At 46.5% G+C, this 22,040-nt stretch overlaps 1 protein-coding gene across 1 annotated transcript; it reads right to left on the bottom strand.

The window, feature by feature from the left end:
- Positions 1–3,988: 3,988 nt before the first annotated feature.
- On the bottom strand, positions 3,989–16,192 carry LG03H6orf47 (linkage group 03 C6orf47 homolog). Its single transcript, XM_048489553.1, has 3 exons — positions 15,855–16,192; positions 6,150–8,329; positions 3,989–5,957 (listed from the first exon to the last, which is right to left on the bottom strand). Exon 2 carries the CDS (start codon positions 7,717–7,719, stop codon positions 7,105–7,107), a length of 615 nt encoding a protein of 204 aa, XP_048345510.1. The 5' UTR covers positions 7,720–8,329; positions 15,855–16,192; the 3' UTR covers positions 3,989–5,957; positions 6,150–7,104.
- Positions 16,193–22,040: the final 5,848 nt, after the last annotated feature.

Genomic DNA, 22,040 nt, shown 5'->3' with positions numbered 1-22,040 from the left:
CCAGCTGGCGTGTGTGGGAGTGCACAGGCTAATCTGAATTCCCCAGATAAGCCTCCACAGCTCAGGTGGCAGAGCGGGGAATCAAACCCGGTTCCTCCAGATTAGATACACGAGCTCTTAACCTCCTACGCCACTGCTGCTCCTCTGTATATTGTTGGTGGTGGTTGTTGGGATGGTCAAGGCTGAGATCAGAGGGCAAGAATTATTGGGGGCGAAAACCAGGCTGAGTGTATTAAATGGTGTATTATATTGTGTGAAAGCTCACTGGGACCAAAGCCCATCAGATTTGTTAATGCCATTGTCAGATACACAATGAAATTGGGTCCTCGACACTAACAAAAGGGACATTAAGCCATCTCTGCTCTGCCATTTCTCCAACCTGAAATGGTCACAGGGAGCCATCTGGAAACACAGAAGTAATCTGGTAGTTGTGTGTCTGCATGAAGCATTGTTAAGGCACAACTAACTTATGGCGAGAGGTGGTTTGCCATTGTCTACCTCTCATAGTAAACCTGGACTTTTTGGTGGTCTCCCATGCAAGAACTAACCAGGATCAACCCTGCTTCTGACTCAGTGGTGGCGAACCTATGGTACTCCAGATGTTCATGCACTACAATTCCCATCAGCCACTGCCAGGCTGGCAGTGGCTGATGGGAATTGTAGTGCATGAATATCTGGAGTGCCATAGGTTCGCCACCAGAGGTAGCAGATGTACAAGCTAAAGGTCCCCATGCTGCCTTTAAAATAATTTTCCCAAAGTTGTATGTATGTATGTACCGTGTTTTCCCGAAAATAAGACAGTGTCTTATAATAATTTTTGCTCCCAAAGATGCGCTATGTCTTATTTTCAGGGGATGTCTTATTTTTCCTGTGTTCTGTTCGTCGGGCATGCTTCCAAACAAAAACTTTGCTACGTCTTACTTTCGGGGGATGCCTTATATTTCGCACTTCAGCAAAATCTCTACTACGTCTTATTTTCTGGGGATGTCTTATATTCGGGGAAACAGGGTATGTATGTATGTATGTATGTATGTATGTATGTATGTATGTATGTATGTAATTAATTAGTTAATTAATTAATTAATTAATTAATTAATTAATTAATTAATTACTTCGACTTTTGTACCGCCCACCCCCAGAGGGCTCTGGGCAACAACTGACATTTAACATGGATATTATAACTATTTTGGTTGCACAAATTCTGGCCGCCCATCCCTCCTCACTACCTTGAAATATTAATGCTTGTAGCAAAATAAAACAGAAGCCCAACAGCAGCTTTAAAGACTAACAAACATTTATTCCAGCACGAGTCACAGCTCACTTCCTCCGTTGTGCGGATCGCGGGACATGCGTGGAGAAAAGCCGTGGGGACGGGGGCTGCCGTAAGGAAGGAAGCTGGACAAACTTCAGTGGGAAGGCTGGATGGATCCAGCCCACAGAATATCAGTATGAACCGAGCAGAGAAACACCTCCTTAAGTGCAACACACGCACACCCCAACACACAAACTGCTTAAAGTTTGTTATTTCAGCGAAAGCTGCCCACGGGCCCCAGCTTCTATCTAGCATGAGGATCAGTACCAGGCATACTTACAGACACCCCGAGTTCAAGTCAAGTGGCATATAAGCCCTTCTTTGAGGGTTCCCTTTTTATTTAAATATACATATTTATATCGTATATTAACATGTTGGAGGAAAAAATTAACAGATCCTGGAACGATTGCGTAGCTGTTGAACAGTGTTCAGGACATAGATAGTTAACACAGATTTATTAATGTGCTTCTCTCCTGCCCCCACCGTATTCACACCCCAAAATTTCCTAAATTAATAACAGAAAAGTAGGGACATTCTGGTTCCCCTGCCCTGAAAAAGAAAAATACTCACCATGCACCCAAACACACAGATAGCAGCGTTCTCTCTAGAAAAGGCACCATTGATCATCGCAACCTCTTCACCGTTTGGCAAGGACAAAGAAGAGAGACATTTTGGCTGTCAGGAAATGTACAGAGGGCACATGTTCAAGGTGCGGATCTTACCAACTCTCTCGTCATTGGCAAATCATATTCTCACCCCCACCTCGGAATTCCAGAATGCCTCAGATGGTGCCTGCTAAAATCCTAAACCTGTCATCACCACCACCCCAACCACATAAATCAAACTATATATCAAATACATAAGATACATGGGAAGTGCAACCAGCATTTCTGCCATCTGGCCATGTTTCTAAATTTCTGCCACAGGTACCAATTGGCCAGTGCCAATGTTGTTACCACTAATGCAGTGCAATCTCTCAGCTGCCAATGCCTGCACCTTCGGGCTCCTTAAGAGAAATAGTTTTAGTTCAGCAAAGGTCAAGTGCTTTTTCACTTCCCCCTCCCCCGCACAGAAGGGCTCATATCACTAGGAGAAGTCCCGATTTAGAGGATGTTGGTTACAATTAAGCTCTCTTGAAAACAACAGAAATGATTCACAGTTTCCTTCAAGTAGAACTACAGGGTAAGAAGCAAACACAGAATGGGGAAAAGAAGGCCAGAGGAGAAGAATACCAAATCCTTCCCCGCACACACACCAGCAAATTCTCCCTTGCAAATACTGTCCAAGTTATTTCTCACCATACTCAGTCTAAGTTGGTGTCTCAAAAGGAAAAGGTTTCGCTGAGGGAAAAATACCGTGCAGGGTTCAGCGTCTGCAGATGAGAACGGGGAAAGGGCCCAGTTCTCCTACCAGTTTTTTCATTCAAATTCTTCCTCTGCACCCCATCTCCATTTATGTTACATCAGAAAATGTGGATTTGGCAATCCACACCCACTGTGGTAACACACACAGTTCCACCTTATGTGCCTTATTTACGATTGACTTTAGCTAGACCATGGCTTTAAAAAAAAGAAAAAAGACAGTGTAAGGCTCCCGTTCCTACTCTGCCATATTCTTCCCCTCAGCCTTGTTATTTACAAATGAATAAGCAAGGTTTTCCTTTGCTGCAGGCCTATCTCCCCTGCCAGTAATGTTTATATGTCAATCATATAACAAGTAGGAGCCCGTGGGCCCCTTCTGCTAGTGGCAGGCACCTTCCTTCGGTGTGCAACCAACCTGAACTGTTGGATCCAACCCAGCAGTCATGGAGTTTGGATCCAACCCAACAGATATGGAGCTTTTGTGTGACTGGGGGTGGGGGCTTGCTCTGGAAAAGCATTCAAGTTCTCAGAATCCTTGTTCCACCTGCTTCTGAAGCACGAAGGCTTTCAGGACCCCCTGTAGGCCGTTTTCTAGACCGTTCTCTTTAAAGAACGTCAGCAGCCTTTTAAGACGAATGAACAAGAGGAAGGCAATGTGGCTTTGGGCAGGATTGCATCCGAAGGCCGTCAAGGCAGCAATCTTGTAAGACTTTGTGCTGTAAGGATGGACGCTGGCGGTTTTCTTTTACGTCGGCCAATGCGTTCCTAGACTGTACTAAAATACAACTAACATAACCGTCCTAAGTTACGCCCAAGCCCAAAAACGATGGTGCGTGGTCCTCCTCAATCAATCGGAGAATTCGTGAACAGTCTGGCTGGAACTTGAACGAATCTGACAACAACTGTGATGCGACTCCAGAAGTGTGTTATTTCTTTGGACCGCCATTATGTATCACAAGGAGGAAGACTCAAGTCATCGCAGATGTGACTGGCACCGGAACATAACAAAGACAACTCGCTACAGTGCCCCTGCAGGCTGCTATGGTTGTTCATGAGATTCACTATTTCACAACCCTTCAAAGCAGCAGAATTGGGGAGTCAGACCTCCAGCTAGCAAAACCCTCCAGGGCCTCTTTCGATCCTGGATTGCTAAAGAGGTTAGAGCAGTGGTGGCAAACCTTTGGCACTCCAGATTTTATGGACTACAATTCCCATCAGCCCCTGCCAGCATGGCCAATTAGCCATGCTGGAAGGGGCTGATGGGAATTGTAGTCCATAACATCTGGAGTGCCAAAGGTTCGCCACCACAGCGTTAGAGCCAGCCCTGACAGAAAGGACAATGTTTCGATGCTTCCAAACCCTATCCAATTGGATGGATGTCGCAGCAAAAACCATTGTGACTCAATTCTAGGGGGTTTGCCCTTCGGACCGAGTCAGAACACGATTGTCTTGACTGAGTGAAAAGCACAACACTGGTCAAGTGACCAGGTCAGACATTTGTAAGACACTGTAGATTGGAACCGAGAGGTTTAAGGTTTGATTCTTGCCAGAGGCCAGGGGCCGAAAAAAATCGATTCTGACCTATATGGGAGGAGAGGACTATGAAATGAGTGCTGGATGTTGCACCAGCATATATGACCTGGGTGTTTTAATTCAGGGCTAGGAAATTCAGAAGGCAAAACCCGATGCAGGAAAGGAACACACTCGGAGATCTTTTTGGAGAGCCAGTGACGTTTTATCCCAAACAAAGAGCAGACTTTCTGCTAGAATGGGGTTGAGGTGAGCTATGTATGTGGCTGCAATAACAATTTATTTCTCAAAGCCATGAAGTTTGCATTTTGTTTGGTCCCCCCCTTTCCCTCCCCCCCTTTTTTGCTACATACATACTGGTGGGATGACACAAATAAGTGGACATTCTAATGGAACAACAAAATTTATATCATAAGAGACGCCGGAGGATGAATTAATTTTAAACATCGCACCGGTAGCTGTATATCCGAGATGCAGAATTAGCATGTCCGTGCCATATCATTTTGAAGTAGTAGATGTAGTTGAACTATGGCCATGGTGGCGAACCTTTGGCACTCCAGATGTTATGGACTACAATCCCCAACAGGCCCTGCCAGCATGGCCAATTGGTCATGCTGGCAGGGGCTGATGGGAATTGTAGTCCATTAGCTGGAAGTGCCATAAGAACTACCACCACTGAACGGTGGGATGTTTTAAACCAAGGCGGGGCCTTTGCTCTAGATTTCAGGGTGCCATCAGGCTAGAAGGGTCCCTGAAGGATTTTCTGGCTGCCAAGAAAAACATTTGTTCCTACTTAAGGTAAAGCCAGTCACAGACAGATGGCCAGCCTGTCCCTAAGTGACCTGCCCCAGGCAGGGAAGCTAGGTCACCTGTACCACCTGTTCAGTAATAGGGTAAAATGGCTACCTACCCTATAGCTGGTGCATAATGGAGAGCGGAGTGAGGCACTGTCCACAGATGGTTAGAGCAATTTACTCCCCCACGTCAGTAAGCATATGCTGTGATCCTGCAGGGTTATTTTAGTATTGCTAGAAAGGTAAAAAAGAACAGGAGGAGGAGTTTAGCCCCTCCCAGACCTGCAGGTGGATCTAAATGCTGGTGAACAGGAAGAGGAAATTCTAGGCTCAGATTCAGGAGAAATTCTAGGCTCAAAAATCGCTCATCTCTGACCGGGAAATCAGTGGCCCGGACACCCTCTGCTATTTTCACTTCAGTTAAATTGTGAAAAGCCATCCCAACCCTGACCAACAGCGGCAAAAATTGTTCGCTCAGTTAGTCACGGGCTTTTTGCTGACTTTTGCATTCTCTTCTGTGATTCCTCGCAACTGCTTCGACCAGCTCACAACCCCACTGGAATCTTTTGTCTGTTTATCTCGCCCATCTACTGAAGCAGCAGCGCCATTCAGATCTAAGCATGTTTTTAGAAGACCCCCCCCCCCTTTACCCATTGTTACCATTTGTTTTCCCATTTCTTAATTCTCCATCTCAATCCTGTTTTCAGTTGGGGGGAGGGCACAGAAGATTTCACACACATATACAATGGGTTACACCCCCACTCCATTGAAGACAATCTCTGCGGCAGGTTGCTAGATCGGACCCCCAAATCCTATCCCAACCCACCCTTATAGTCTACCGTGGCTCAGCTAGAGTTAAATCTCTTCTTTGGTCCTGGTTAGGGAAGATTTATTCCATCCATCTCTCTGTTCTAGAACTGGACGGATCTAGCCTAGAAAACTGCGCTGCAACTAGTATAACTAGCTCAGGGGTAGGGAACCTGCGGCTCTCCAGATGTTCAGGAACTACAATTCCCATCAGCCTCTGTCAGCATGGCCAACTACAATTCCCATCAGCCCCTACCAGCATGGCCAATTGGCCATGCTGGTAGGGGCTGATGGGAATTGTAGTTCCTGAACATCTGGAGAGCCGCAGGTTCCCTACCCCTGAACTAGCTCTTCCAAGTCTCCCAAACCTCCCTATAGGCCAGTGGTGGCGAACCTTTGGCACTCCAAGTGTTATGGACTACAATTCCTATCAACCCCTGCCAATTGGCCATGCTGGCAGGGACTGATGGGAATTGTAGTCCATAACATCTGGCATGCCAAAGGTTCGCCACTACGGCTATAGGCTCAATTATTCCACTCCTAAAGGTTGTGACCAAATAACAGCCACCTGCCTGGGCTTGCACGATCACATAGGATTGTTTTGTAGTTTCACAGTGGGGTTCCAACAACTCCTTCTATATGGCTCGTACCAGGCCTTCTCACCTGAAATGTCAACAGATGGAGGCAAGCCAAAGGCCCAGAGTAGGATGAAAATGCAGGCACAGAGAGATCGCAAGGGAAGGGCGTGTGCCGCTTTTTGCATCCGTCAACAGTGCCAGCCAACCTGCTGGCCATCAGCTGCCAAGAAGAGGCTCAGAATCCCTAGCAAAGAACTCTTCCGCATGCCTTTCCGTCCTTCCCTCCAAGACTACATTTCCCAGATTCCTCAGGGGAAAAGGGGGAGGGGCCATAACAGGAAAAGCAGTTTCAAGTTGCCCGGCTTTCTTCCCTCTTTTAAGTTCTGCTTCCAAAGGCCGACTGTTTTTTTGATTTCTCTGCCTGCCTTACGGGGCCTTCCCTCACATCCCTTCACAGATTGGTCTTTTAACCGTTCACAAGTTAAGACTCTGTATCAGATCCCCTGAGTCAATCCCTGTAATTGTGCATTCGTTTTTGGCAAACACATACCAACAAACCTCCCTTTCGTCCGCCTCGCCATCTATAAATATGTAAGAAAAACGCCCCTTTTCTGTCCCAGTGGACACCTCCTTGGTTGATCTCTTTGGCTTCCGTCCCACCCGCGTCTTCCCCAGTAGCCGCAGGAGGAGGATCAATGCGTTCTTCCTTCGCAGAACCGTGATTACTGTTTGTGCAATTCCACGTCTGATTGTTGGTCTTCCTTGGCTGCGTCGGGGGCCGTACCCGGGTCCGCTTCCTGGTCCTCGTAGTCTCCAGCCCGCATACTGACACACAAGACCAAGGTCTGCAGGAAGCCGTAGAGGCAGGCAAACTGCACCAGGTATTCCTGCACCAGCCAGAGGGCCAAGTACATCCCATACGCCGTGACCAAGAAACAGGCGACCCCGTGGAGCCAGACCTTCAGGGGACCTCCGAAGCCCAAGATGTCCAAGGCCAGCCGGAACACCGGCGAAGAGGCGCACAGCAACGTGACCACGCACAAGTCAAAGAGGTGGCGGGCGAAGTTGAAGCAGATCTGGAAGTGTTCCGGAAGCTCCGTGGGCTGGGTGTAGCGGGGGGACAGGTGCTGGGGGATCCCGGCTAAGAGGGAATGCTCTCCTATGGGGGCCGAACTTCGGCTCCACCTGATGGCCCCCCAAATCCAGTGGCCAGTCCACCACCTTGCCTTGGGAGGTGCCGGGGATTCTGACAAGGCCCCGGGCCCCTCCGCCTGCTTCGCTTTTCCTCGTAGCGACGGCAGCGCAGGAAGCCATGACCGGACTTTACTGAAGAACATGGTGCGGCGAAGGAAGTCAGGATGGGGGTCTCTTCGGCGATCACCCCAGTCCAGGTAGGGAGAAGGAAACAGCTGGTGTTTATAAACGAAGATCAATGAGTCAGCCTAACACTTCATTAGGTTCTCCACAGTCAGCTCTGCACAAGTAGGATATAGTACAGTAGGATATAATATAGCGTTTCACAAGTGTGTCGTGCTTTGGTCCTGCTAGAGTTAGCTTGGCTTGGCTTGCTTCATGTCACTGGAGACAGAGGTTGCTGGCTCAGCTGGCCAGTAAACCACAACTGTGCCTGTTCCATAAATCATCCAGCCTTGGAATTACTCTGAGTCTTGGCTGTGGAGAATATATTCTCTCAGTCCAGGCAATACATATGGCAAGTGTTGGGTTACTTATACATATCAAAATCCAGTGTTCTGCCACGTCACCATCTTATCCAAGACAAACTAGCAGCCACGGTCTTAAGAAATGCATGTCGGTATACCTCCCCAAACAGAGCGTTTTTCTCTGTGTACATCTGCAATTCTCCCGACGCAGAATTTGGGCTTCTTCTCAATTCAAAGGCTCCGAAAATCCAATGTCACGTTGAAGACAAGATCTGTCCGTCTCCTCCTGAAATTAAAACAAAGCCATTTTCAATAAACGAATGGAGGAGATTAAGAAGATTCAGCTGAAAGGGACGGATGCTTGTTTTCGGTAAGAAAAGTGATTGGGCCCGACATTTGGTGGTCTGTCAAATCTATTTTTAGCAACCTATGGAAGGGATGATGTGAGAAGAGGATTAGGCTGTTTCTCAAAGCAGCAGGAAACAGATGGAGAAGAATTTTGCTTCGCAGCTGTTAAAGGGATAGGTAGGTCTGACAGCTACCTGCTGAGGCTAACATGAGGGCAACTATTAAGAGTTCTGAAATATTAGAAGAAGAAGAAGAAGAAGAAGAAGAAGAAGAAGAAGAAGAAGAAGAAGAAGAAGAAGAAGAAGAAGAAGAAGAAGAAGAAGAAGAAGAAGAAGAAGAAGAAGAAGAAGAAGAAGAAGAAGAAGAAGAAGAAGAAGAAGAAGAAGAGGAAGAGGAAGAGGAAGAGGAAGAGGAAGAGGAAGAGGAAGAGGAAGAGGAAGAGGAAGAAGAAGAAGAAGAGGAAGAAGAGGAGGAGGAGTTTGGATTTATATTCCCCCTTTCTCTCCTGTAGGAGACTCAAAGGGGCTTACAATCTCCTTGCCCTTCCCCCCTCACAACAAACACCCTGTGAGGTAGGTGGGGCTGAGAGAGCTCCGTAGAGCTGTGACTAGCCCAAGGTCACCCAGCTGGCGTGTGTGGGAGTGTACAGGCTAATCTGAATTCCCCAGATAAGCCTCCACAACTCAAGCGGCAGAGCTGGGAATCAAACCCGGTTCCTCCAGATCAGAGTGCACCTGCTCTTAGTCACTGCTCTTACCATTCTGTATCTTACGAAGTAGGAATGACTGAGGAACCGTGAGGAGTCGTGAGGTGGAAGTAATCAGATCCAAAATCCTTACCCAACCTCTCTAAAAGCTCACAGCCCTGGCCAGGCTAATTCCCGTTTCTGCCTTTTCCCTTTAACTGACTCTCATTCGGTGCCCCCTGGGGCATATTCAGACCTGTTTTTGATTAATTTACCAAGTCATTCTTCTTTCTCATGTAGAGCTCCATACCTAGCCTGTGCATGGCCCCACTGTAGTGCTTTAGCGATCCACACTGGGTGGGGACAAATTACTATTAGGGTAAGTATCACATCTCTCATAAGGTCAAAGCTAAAACCATTCAAGAATGAAAAGCGTTCGGCCAATGAAAAGGCTCTGGTCAGTGGCAATGAAACCGTTACTCATCCCATATTTCTCTCCAGCTGGCCAGAATTCATGGCTCCTCACGTGGCGAAACCATCTGGCAAGTCCCTTGTTTTCATCGCAGAGAACATTGGATTTATTCAACTGGCCCTAATCCAAAGATGCTAGACCTGAATGTGGAGCTCATCTCTCCAGCTTTATGCCACAAATTCCTTTTCACCGGTGAGGCTGCCACACGAAGCGTTGCCACACCGATCCAAATACAGATTCCCCTCCTTGTTTTCAACTCACCATGGAGGTCTCGGGAAACACCCTGGAAAGCTCTCCCTCTATTTGTACTTTCATAAGCATGAGCCAAAGGATGAGGCTTTGGCCATGGCTTTATAGACCAAATAATTCAAGATTTCAGAAAAGAAGGACATCTGATCATAAACGATATAAGCCAGTGATGGCGAACCTATGGCACGGGTGCCAGAGGTGGCACTCAGAGCCCTCTCTGTGGGCACTCACAGAGTCACACACACCCCCATCTAGGCTGGCCTGGGCCGCTGGGCTTGATTATTAGCATTAAACCTAAGACATAGTTTTGGGGAAGCAGTGTAGGTCACCCTGTTAAGCGCTGTTAAACCCCCTGATTTTCATGCGAAGAATTAAAGCACGATCCTTTACCTGAGAGTAAGCTCGTTTGCTGGCAATGGGGCTTGCTTCTGAGTAAACCCTCCTAGGGTCGTGATTCACCCGTTGGAAGAGCTGTACGGTTGCTTCAAAGCAAAGCCACCAACTACCACCAAGCTTCCTCCCAAGTAACGCACGCCTCAGAGCCAACAGTTTTTTCTAAACCAAAACCTCAGTATTCAGGTTAAATTGCCATGTTGGAACTTTGCGATCAGTAAGTGGGTTTTGGGTTGCAATTTGGACACTCGGTCTCGAAAAGGTTCGCCATCACCGATATAAGCTATCAGTGGACGAAACAAGTCAAAAAGCATAAAGATAAACAGCACAAGACTGCCAGCATGTGAGCAAAGGAGAATCAAACAGGTGTAAACACAACCCTTTCCCCCCTAGGTCTAAAACTTATCTCGGTGATGTTAAGGAAATAAATCTCTCAATGTAAACCACTCTGAGCCCGTCTTCATAGAAATGGGCGGCTTATAAATTCAGTAAATAATAGTGGCTCCAGGTGGTCAAGCTCTGTTCATCTCAGTTTTAGCTTCCTCCTGGTCACCTCTCTTCAGGTCATGCACCTGTGTGTGTCTCTTCCAGTCCCACAAAATGTCTACCATGTCTCCATGGGTGCCAAGCAGAGGTGGGATCCAGCAGGTTCTCACAGGTTCCCGAGAGTAGGTTACTCATTATTTGTGTGTGCCGAGAGGGGGTTTACTAATGGGTGATTTTGCCCCGTGATTTTGGCCTTAGTTACGCCCCTCCTCTCAGCAGAAGCGCGCAGAACTGGAAGCAGTCTAGCAGGAGGTGCACCGGCGTGCGTGGCAGCCTGCGCCTGCGTGCATTCGTTTCCCGCCCAAGGACCAGTGCAGTGGCTGCATCCTTGCCACAGCCCCGCCCAGGAATGCCCCACCCCGGAATGCCCGGCCACGCCCTCATCGTGCCCCGCCCAGCCCCATTGGCGCTACGCCACAGTTTGAATCCCACCACCATGGGAACCTGTTACTAACATTTTTGGATCCCACCATTGGTGCCAAGCATGTTTTCCCCTCTCCTCAAGCCTCAGCAACTTCCACCCACAGATCCCACCGTAAATTCACAGAGGAAAGAGAAGAGGCAAGAACTTCACAGTAAGTTCTAAGGTTCTGAATTGCTTACCTCTCCTGCCTCGCTGTTATTGTATTGGTCGTGTGTTTCTACCACCACAGCCTTCAGCAAGAAATGGGAGTCAGAAATGCAAAACTGACCTGACTACTCGCAAGGACAGTTTGAGATTAACCCCTGGGATTCAGGATTTAAAGCCAACATTCACAAAGCCCAGTGGAAAACTTTTACACTAACGCCTGGGTTGGGGTGTCATTTCAACACACCACAAACTTAAAAAAAAATCAAGGACTTGAGACTAACGGAGTTTCCTAAATGTTTCTTGAGATGATCATTTTTTTAAAAAAACTGTCAATAATTCTCACGGTCAGCAGGTAGGTTTGCCAGCTTTTAAACTGGCCCCTCTAGCTGTCCCTTTAACACCAGCTTCAATCTGCAGCAGGTGTAAAGGGGGGGGGGTGTAGGAGAGTGTGAGAAACAGAGAGAGATTGATCTCCATGCCATGAAAAACTTCAATGGCCCATTTTTGAATATTCTGTTAAAGGGACAGAACTTCTTTTTCCCTTGTCCTGCGCCTCATGCATCTTCTCTCAAAACATCCAGCATGGCAGTAGCGCATAGTGGCTCCTACATCAAACTAGGATTACAAGGACAAGGGTTCAAATCTCCGCTGTGCCATGGAAGCTTGCTAGGTGACCTTGGGCCTAATCTGCTTCCCTGGGTTGTTTTTGTTAGGGTAAAATGGAAAAGGGATGTCAGGAAGCCATTTTGGGCCCCCACTGGAGAGAAAAGTGGGATAGAAATATCTAATAAATAAAAATCCAGATTCAACACTAATGAACAATCCAAACGTCCATTATATTTCCCAGTGTGTATCTTGAACCTTCCTGCCTAGACCTCAGCCCTATATCTTCTCTTTGACAGTACTGTTTTTGGGGGTGCATGGTTGCCTTGTTGTGAAGAGCGTGCCAACAACCATCCCACCCCCAAGTTCTTGACTGAAGTGGTACAGTCTGGGGAACTCTTCACCGCTTGATTCAATACTCTGGCTGTTCATAGTTTTCCCGCTCAATTTCTCAATCATTTCCTCTTCCCCTGTCCATTCAAAGCCTAAATCTTGACTAAGCAGCCTTCCTCTTGACTGGTTTCCAAGATCATTATTCCAAATTCCGCAAGAGGTTTTTTTGCCTCCAGAATCTTACTTTCCCATCTTAGGTATTTTCCCCTCTAATGGACTCATTTAAAAACACGAAATAGGTAATTGATTAAAAATAAATAGATGGGTATCAAGTCACGGCTTCCTGAAAACATATATATTCCCAAGGCACTGCTGACATAGGTTGTTTCTTTTTGCAAACAAGTTTAAACCTGCCTGTTTTCATCTCCTCCTCGTATTTGTTCTGCAGAGGGAAGGCCAAGCCGTCAAAACAGTGTTTCTACCCCTGAGAGCACAAGCACTCTAATTTGAAAGAGTCTCAGAAAAACAGACTTTAATAATACATTAATTGTGTCTGGCAAGGGAATCTCTCAGAATAAACTCTGCAACACCCAAGAACAGGTTTATACAGAGGTAGGGGATCACCTCCACCTTAGAACGTTTTAAATATTATAAACTGAATGCCTAAATCAGTGCGGAGGGCTTTTCCGTCACCATGCAATAACCAGTAATCTCGCATATATTTTGATACATGTATGTAGGTATCTATACCCCGCTTTTCTCCCCAAAGGGGATCCAAAGCTGCTGACATCATTACCTCTCCTTTCCTCCATTTTATCTTCACAACAACCCTATGAGGTAGATAAGGCTGAGAGAGAGAGTTACCGGCTCAGGATCACCCGGCAAACTTCCACGGTAGAGCAGAGAGTGGAACCCGGGCCTCCAGATTCCAGAACAAACCTTACAAAGTAAAGGGCAAACAGCTGTGAATGCCAGGCTCCTTTAAAAATTAAACACGAAACCGAGAGAGCTGAAAGGAAATGACTTCATCTCCCTCTCCCCATGTAAACACAGCCCCAATTATCTGTGTTGGCAGGAAGAAGAGTCACAGCCTGACTAGTCAAACAGGTCAGGGGCCCTGCTTCATGTAGGCCACTCACCCTTCAGAGTTAAGGTGGGTGGCAACCAGAGATGGGGGGCTTCTTTGTGGTGGCACCTCAACTATAAGAAGAAAAAGAAGAGTTGGATTTATATCCCCCCTTTCTCTCCTGTAAGGAGACTCAAAGGGGTCTTTCCCTTCCCCCCTCACAACAAACACCCTGTGAGGTAGGTGGGGCTGAGAGAGCTCCGAAGAACTGTGACTAGCCCAAGGTCACCCAGCTGGCGTGTGTGGGAGGGTACAGGCTAATCTGAATCCCCCAGATAAGCCTCCACAGCTCAGGCAGCAGAGCGGGGAATCAAACCCAGTTCCTCCAGATTAGAGTACACCTGCTCTTAACCACTATGCCACTGCTGCTCCCTTTCCCCTATAGAGCATCATCTACAGTAGTTCACCTAGCACAGTGGTTCTCAACCTGTGGGTCGGGACCCCTTTGGGGGTCGAACCACACTTTCACAGGGGTCGCCTAAGACTCTCTGCATCAGTGTTCTCCATCTGTAAAATGGATAAATGTTAGGGTTGGGGGTCACCACAACATGAGGAACTGCATTAAAGGGTCACGGCATTAGGAAGGTTGAGAACCACTGACCTAGCAATTTACTGAGCTTTAGGCAGCCAAGCATTATGTTGGCTTGTGTTTTTTACAATCCTGTACCTCTGCTGATCTGGCATGGAGCTGTGACTAATGCAGGAAGGCCCAAACGAAGCTTGCTGGGCAACCACGGGCCAGTCACACACTCTCCTGTCTAACCTACTTCGCAGGGTTGTTGTGTGGATAGCATGGAGCAGGAAAGAACTGTAGGAAGATGAGTAAATCCTAAGAGTTAGCTATTGTTTTATTGCTGTTTTTCCAAGCTGTTTTATGACTGTACTACTTCACTCCATGCTCACTGATTATTTTAGTTCTGTGTTTTTTTTAAATATTAAGAACATAAGAACAAGCCAGCTGGATCAGACCAGAGTCCATCTAGTCCAGCTCTCTGCTACTCGCAGTCGCCCACCAGGTGCCTTTGGGAGCTCACACGCAGGATGTGAAAGCAATGGCCTTTTGCGGCTGTTGCTCCCGAGCACCTGGTCTGCTAAGGCATTTGCAATCTCAGATCAAGAGGATCAAGATAGGTAGCCATAGATCGACTTCTCCTCCATAAATCTGTCCAAGCCCCTTTTAAAGCTATCCAGGTTAGTGGCCATCACCACCTCCTGTGGCAGCATATTCCAAACACCAATCACACGTTGCGTGAAGAAGTCTTTCCTTTTATTAGTCCTAATTCTTCCCCCCAGCATTTTCAATGTATGCCCCCTGGTTCTAGTACTGTGAACAGCTTCAATCATTTTGAATGGAAAAGAAGCCAATAAATAATTTCAGAATCTCAGCGGGGACCTGTCAGATCAGACCAAAGGATCGATCTCGCCCAGGATCCAGTTTCCCACAGCAGCCGGCCACTGGAAAGACTCCAAGTGGGGGCACGGGACCCAAAGTTCCCCGCGCTGATCTTCCCCCCACCCCCACACCAACATTCTGTACGCAAAGGTAGACTGCCTCTGAAAACGCAGGATCCATTTAGCTGTCTCGGCTAACAGACCACCGCTACTTTGCCAAATCTCAATTCTAAATCCATTTTAAAATTAATACCATCGAGGACAGTTTAATTTTCACATGACGTACACGCAGGCCGCTGCAAATTTTACACATTTTTTTAAAAAATAAATAAAGAGGAGACATGCCCCTTTTGATATTTGATATTTTTTAACATTTGAATCAGGCAAATTCAGACTAGCTGGCATTTATGGTGGTATTATCCACATCTATAGTGTGCCCCCACCTCCATGCCCATGATATTTCACAGCTTACTGCATGAGAACCGCCCTTCCGTAGGCATAATATTTCCTTTAAGTCACCTTGGATTGTTTCATTGTCTAAGTACTACAAAGCAGGGCTCGTTCGTGCAAGACAATGATGTTATTTTTAGCCCTGCCTCAAGCCCCTCTGCAGCCATTCCTCTCCATAAGGTAACTGAAGTGTTTGGGTGTCTGTCGAGGGAGGGCCAATCTATTTATGGTCTTGTAGGGCTGCTTCACCGGGGCTCCCTGTGGAGGCGACTGGAACTGCCAATCGGCCCTTTTTAAAATCGCAAATAATACAATATTCAAGACCGGGGGCTCCGATCTCCCCCCCCCCCTCCCTTCCCTGCCACTCTCAACATTCATCTCTCAAATTGAACTCATAAATGCATCTGACCTGATTGAGGCGCCCCCTCCCCTCCTTCCAAGACCAACTGCAAGCCCAAAACGACATTATTAAGTCCAAGCAGGAGAGCTGTTCTTCCGATTGCCCCCCCCCTTAAAAATAGCCATGCAAATAAAATAGCCCGTGCATGACTCAACGCCCTCCCCCTCCCCAAATTATCCACCCGGATCCTTGCAGGAGACTGCGGCGCACCACCCCCCACCCCGGGACTCGGCCAGCACGTACCAACCACCGCGCCTGGGGATCAACTTTTCTCGCCGCTTTTGCCTTCTTTCCGACTTCAGATCTGGGGTGCAAACCGGAGAGGGTGGGAGGTCGATCCCGTTGGGGAGGGGGTTGGGATCGGCTTCCAATAAAATAAGAGCGACTGCAAAAAAAAAAAAACAAAGAGGAGGGGGGGATCCTTAGTTCGGGATCTCTGGACCCGCAGAGCAAAAGGGAAATGCAAAAAAAGATAAGGGCGAGAAGCCGGCCCAACCCCAGACGCAGCCAGCGGGGCGGGGGAACGGGGTTAATGTTCTTGGGTTTTTTTTCCGGCAGGACTGGATCCGAAGAAGCACCACCCCAAAGACGGGTGGAGCCTCCAGGGGAATGAACCCGGGAAGGGAGAGACCTGGAAGACGAGCGAGGGAGGGAGTGGGGCAGCCCCGCGTTTGGAGGGCAGAGCGTTGCAATGGGGAAGGCAGGACTGTTCCCAAGGGAAGGGCTCAGAAACTTCCCTTGTTGCTCCCTGGGGATGATCTGGGTTTGAGTACCTCCTGGGGGTTGGGGTTAGAACTTCTGGGACAGGGGACAGGGCTTTCTTAAGGAGCAATCCTAAACAGGTCGACCAGGAAGCACGCCCAGATTTTCTTCACTGGGGGCTTCCTCTCCGGAAAGTGTCCTCCTCAGGACTGCAGCCTGATGTTCTTTGAAGGCAGGAGCATTGATAACTGATCAGGGCTAGGAAAGAAACTGGGGCGACAAAGTCACGACTCTTGGGTTTTTGCAGGTGTATTGTGCTGGGGAAGGGTCGGGGGCCAGAACTCCTGGATTCTTCCTGCTGCAAAACATGGATGTATCTAAGGAAATGCTTAGTATTTCTCGGTTCTTCTGGCAATAAAGAGAGAGGTTGAGAAGTAGGATTGGTGGGTTTTCCGATGAAGGTATTGGAGGTGAGGGCTGCGTGAAGGCAGATGTGGTGAATAACCAGGTGTGTTTTTTTAAAGCAGAGCAATGGGTTTTATCTGGAATAAAAAATTATGAGAGTTTGCATAAGCATAAGCATTTTTTTTGTCATTGTGCACGCACAACGAAATTTACAGCAGCATTCCTCGATGCACACAATTTCAGACTCATACCCCATCCTCACTTTCCCCTTCCTCCACCCATCCCTACACAGCCCCAAACACATCAACATGAAGCTGCGGAGTTTAGCATAGCCACGTGACGTGAGCAATGCCTGGAAATCTTTCATGACTACATGTTTGATGTGAGCACTGCCTGGAAATCTTTCATGACTACATGTTAGGGAGGAAATATCCAGTTATCCTGACTTCGGATTGGGTCTTGTTTTACGCAGACGTCTTTTTGGCAAGAAGGAAGTTGGTCTATGGTCAGGGAAGCCTAAAACCTTTGGTTGCTATAGCACAGTGGTTCTCAACCTTCCTAATGCCGTGACCCTTTAATACAGTTCCTCGTGTTGTGGTGACCCCAAACCCTAACATTTAATCCATTTTACAGATGTAGAACACTAATGCAAAGAGTCTTAGGCGACCCCTGTGAAAGGGCCGTTAGACCCCCAAAGGGGTCACGACCCACAGGTTGAGAACCACTGCGATAGCAGGTTCTGGGATGTGAGCACAGCTTGTCTGCTGTTGTTCACTGATTTAGCCCCATCGCTGTGTGAAAATGCACTAAATCAATAATGCAGCATTACATGGTGGCAATAATAACAAAGCCAGTCTGCTTCCTGAGCAGTACCCACAATTTACATTTCAAAGAGGAGGGAATATTAACAAAGGTTTAAATGCCTAAGCTGTGTTTCAGCTGATGATTATCCAGGGCACCCTGTTGCTGATGCTGATCTACACATTACAGTTCTCTCCCAGAGGAACTTCAAAGGGAGAATCCAAGCCTACATTGCTGAATTACAATTTATGAACAATGGCAAACAATCTGCCTCCACCCCAGGGTTTAATAAGGATCTGGCATTCCTATTAAACTACAGGTCTACTGTCTAGCATATCATACTCTTTGCAGATGGTAATTCCTCCAGATATTATCTCTACTTTCCTATAGTATCTGTTTATCTCACTTCATCCTGAACCAGGTTTTACATTTTGCCTATCCAGTAACAACTGGGAACGTGTCACTCCCACTCTCAGTGAATTGATTAATCTTTGAATTTATGTATTTATTTCCTTCCTTTGTACACTACCTGTCTCCCCAATGGGGACCCAAAATGGTTAACATTATTTTCTCTTTTGTCCTTACTACCAACCACTCTGTGAAGTAGGTGAAGCTCAGAGTATGTGACTCAGCTTCTGTGGCAGAACAGGGATTCAAACCTGCCTTTCTCAGATCCTAGTCCAGTGCTGTAACCTTGTAACATCCCCAGCCTTTGCTGTTTTTATAAATCCACTTAATGGATTCAAACTGAGCTTCATATGTAGAACTCTGACTCATCAATGTGTACTGGGATAGACTGGATTAGTATTTAAGGTACCACTGGACTCCTGTTTTATTTTACTGTCTGTCTGCACCAATCACCCATCTCCTTTTCTTCCTGCAAATTGCTCAAAAAGGTATGTATTGCATGATATTCTCACTATGGTAAGATCTGAGAGAAGTAACACTTTGGAGACCATCCAGAATTTCAGGGTATAAGTTTTTGAGAGTCAAAGCTCTCTTTCTCACAACTAACCCCTGAAACTCACAGTTGTTTGGTTAGGCAGAGAGAGAGAGAGAGAGAGAAACTGCCCCAAGTGAACTTTATGGAGACCATGCATCCTTTGAATGCAAATGAAGTCTCATAATATCCATTATTCCTCCTTGACAACCAGAATCCTGGCAGACAGAAATAAAAAAATATTTGAGCCAGGGCTAGCTCCCAGAATGAAAAAGGGAAAGAGGGGAACCCAGCTTCCTGCAAGATGAGTTTTTACAGTGGAATTCAACACACACTTATTTGGGAATAAGTCTCACTGGATACAGTTGATTTTCCTAGGAATGCACTTTTATTAAGTCAGGACTTCTATACCCTCTGGAAAGAGAGCGTTGAGAGTAGAGTTGCCAGACCTTGGGAGGGGGGGGGGAGGTCTTTAAAGGGTGACATGGAATGGATAGCTCCAGTTACAGCTGCTTTTCTTGCCAGTACAACCCTATACTGGGAAAGTTTTCTTTTTAATTCCCTCTGTATGGCTAGACTTAACAGTTCCAGTTGTTTGTCTTCTGTTAGTGTTTAAGGACCAAGCAGTTTTGTGCCAGAGCCCTGGTTGCTGAAAATGCTGAATTCTGCTACTATTTGTTGCTACTAGTGTATTGATCTGTAGTTTTATTCAGCTGGGTTTTTTTAAATTGAAATTTGATTTATTGTCAAAGGCTTTCACGGCTGGACTCAACTGGTTGTCGTGGGCTTTCCGGAACAAGATTGACCAGACCACGACCATGCAGCCCAGAACAACCAGTATAATTTGATTGCTTCAATCTGCAGTATTGTATTTTTTAAAAAAAATCTTTATCAGCGTTGAAAAATTGTAAATCAATGGAGGAAAATAAATATTTTATATTAATATTTGGTTAGCCGTTGCAGTGCCACAGATTGTTTTATCTTGGCTTTTCAAAAACTCTTGAGTCCTTCCCATAAGGTCAGAGTTGGCTTACTGCACTAAGGCTGCAGGCTAAAGATGTTCACTAGGACATTTTTAAAAGGGAAATATGCCTTATATCTTGGTTAAGATATTTTAAGACGTGAGTTGGAAAGAGGGGGGAAAAACATTGACTCAAATTCTCAGAACCGCATCAAGAGGATTTACATCGGTTTAATTTTATCGTTTTAAACAGTAATTCTGGAATTCTGTCGGCTTGTTGTGATTTAAATCATTGCCTTTTAACAATAACTACTGGTTTCTGCTCATTTTAAAAATTGGCGGCTTGGCGTAAGTTCCGTCGCATAAGGGTAGAAAAGGAAGCCTTTGCCCTTAATAAACATGGCGGATGAGGGTTATTTCCTACCATGACGGGAAGAGAACACTAAACTGGCAAACAGACAGTCTAGAGGAGCTTCATTCCCTAGACAAACATGGCGCTAACCAATAGTTCTACAGACAGTTTGTCAAAGCTGTTTCCAATGATGCCTTAATATACTTAAAAACCTTCATAGCAAAAAAGCGCACTAATGAGTAGCACATTATTTCACTAGGTTTATATATATTATGCAAAGCAGAAATTAGGAGACTCGACCCGAGGGAAAATTTATTTAATACTCCTTCAGGCGTTCACCGCCACAGCCTCAAAATTGGAGAGGGGGCCTTGCAGTTGGTGCTGGTAATTATTTTCATCAACGGGTGGGAGGGTTGTTGGGTATAGCATACTCTGTTGCTATGGGAACAAGTGGCGTTTTGTTGCTACGGGAATAAGTATCTGGTTTGGGTTTGTTTGTTGTTGTTTTTGTCTCAATCGAAGCCCACCTTTGTTGCTCCAAATAAGATTGGAGTTCTGTAATGCGCTTTTAAAAAATTGTTAATTTGGCAGCCAAAGCTTCAGGTGGAACAGAGTTATTTTAGTATATTTGTATTTCCCTTTTCAGGCCACAATGCTTTTTCCAAAGCAGCTGTATGCAGTTCAAAATAAATTCACGTGGACACATCTGAAAGGCAACTATGAATCTGTTCCAAGAAGAGAAGAAGAGAAGTTTGGATTTATATCCCCCTTTCTCTCCTGTAGGAGACTCAAAAGGGCTTACAATCTCCTTGCCCTTCCCCCCTCGCAACAGACATCCTGTGAGGTAGGTAAGGCTGAGAGAGCTCCAAAAAGCTGTGACTAGCCCAAGGTCACCCAGCTGGCGTGTGTGGGAGTGCACAGGCTAATCTGAATCCCCCAGATAAGCCTCCACAGCTCAAGCGGCAGAGCGGGGAATCAAACCCGGTTCCTCCAGATTAGAATGCACCTGCTCTTAACCACTACGCCACTGCAAGCTAAGTCCCAGCTTCAGTCTTTGGCATCGTCAGTTCAACAGATCTCAAGCAGCGCAAGGGAAAGGATCCTGCCTGAGACTGTAGAGCAGGAGGAGTCTGAAACCTTTTGTGGCCAAAGGACATCAAGATTCACAGCAAAAAGTCTGACAAAGAGCCAGTTTTTTTTTAAAGGACAGCTGAAACTGATAATTTGGAAGTTGATCAACAATCTAGTTTCCACAGCCCAAGCAATGATGCTGGTGAGTCCTGTATTAGGAACTGGTGCATGCAAGGTCTCGCAGTAAGTCGGACACAGGAGCACTTTGTGCAATTGTTTTTATGCACTAGTAGGAATCTGTACATGGTTCATTTGGGCCCCTTTCTCTTAACACAGCTCCTCGAAGCCTTTCGATAATGTGCGCGCCGCTGAGTCACAACCAACTCATGGTTGGTTCAGAATAAATCAGGCTAGATCCATTCCCTTCACCCTACTGGTTACCGTAGCATTCCACCTCTATCCAGTATAGTTGTAGACCTCCCCGTTAGTGAGCTGTACAGGAGCAGACAACAGACCTGTCTTCCAGGGTACCAGCATAAGCTGGAAGGGGCTGTGCTTTCCATCCAGATAGTCCCAAACTCAACCTCTAGTATTTCCAGTGAAAAGCTCTCATGCCTGGCCTTTCCTAACCATGATGGCAGAAGGCTGAGGTGGTTGGCATAATTTCCAACACTTCAGATTGCACATCAGGCAATTTCCCTCCCTAACTTCCTCTACATTAAATATAACCCATTAACAGGGAATAGAATAGGGGGATTAGAAGACCTACTCACCTGTTTTAAAACTTTCCTTTCTCCTTGGGCATGCTCAGTCCTCACCAGCCTAGACTTTAGGAGACGAGGGATTCCCCTTTATTTAATTATTATATGTTTATACTCCTCTTCCCAACCAAAGCTGGGCTTCGGGACAGCTGGCAGCATCAACTTACAATTCAATAAAAAGGATATGAATAATGAACTCCCTGACCTGGGGAGTTACCAGATGTTGATGGATGGGCAAAATATAGGATTAAGGGGGAAAGTAGGGAAAGTAGGGAAAGGAAAAGTGGAGAAGAGAAGGGCAGGCCAGCTTATCCTCAACCATAAGCCTGGCTGAATCTCTCCTGTCTTACAGGCCTTGCAAAAACTGTGCTTGGTCCTGCAGTAACCTGGTCTCATTCAACAGAGAGTTGTCTACCAGGCTGGAGCCAAGATTGAA

Source organism: Sphaerodactylus townsendi, linkage group LG03 (assembly GCF_021028975.2).
Source record: "Sphaerodactylus townsendi isolate TG3544 linkage group LG03, MPM_Stown_v2.3, whole genome shotgun sequence".
Taxonomy (NCBI): domain Eukaryota; kingdom Metazoa; phylum Chordata; class Lepidosauria; order Squamata; family Sphaerodactylidae; genus Sphaerodactylus; species Sphaerodactylus townsendi.
The sequence above is the reverse complement of the archived record's forward strand: the minus strand, read 5'-3'. Positions and strand labels throughout refer to the sequence as shown.

Coding starts and splice junctions, on each gene's coding strand:
- LG03H6orf47 (XM_048489553.1), bottom strand. CDS start 7,719: ATGTTCTTCAGTAAAGTCCGGTCATGGCTTCCTGCGCTGCCGTCGCTA.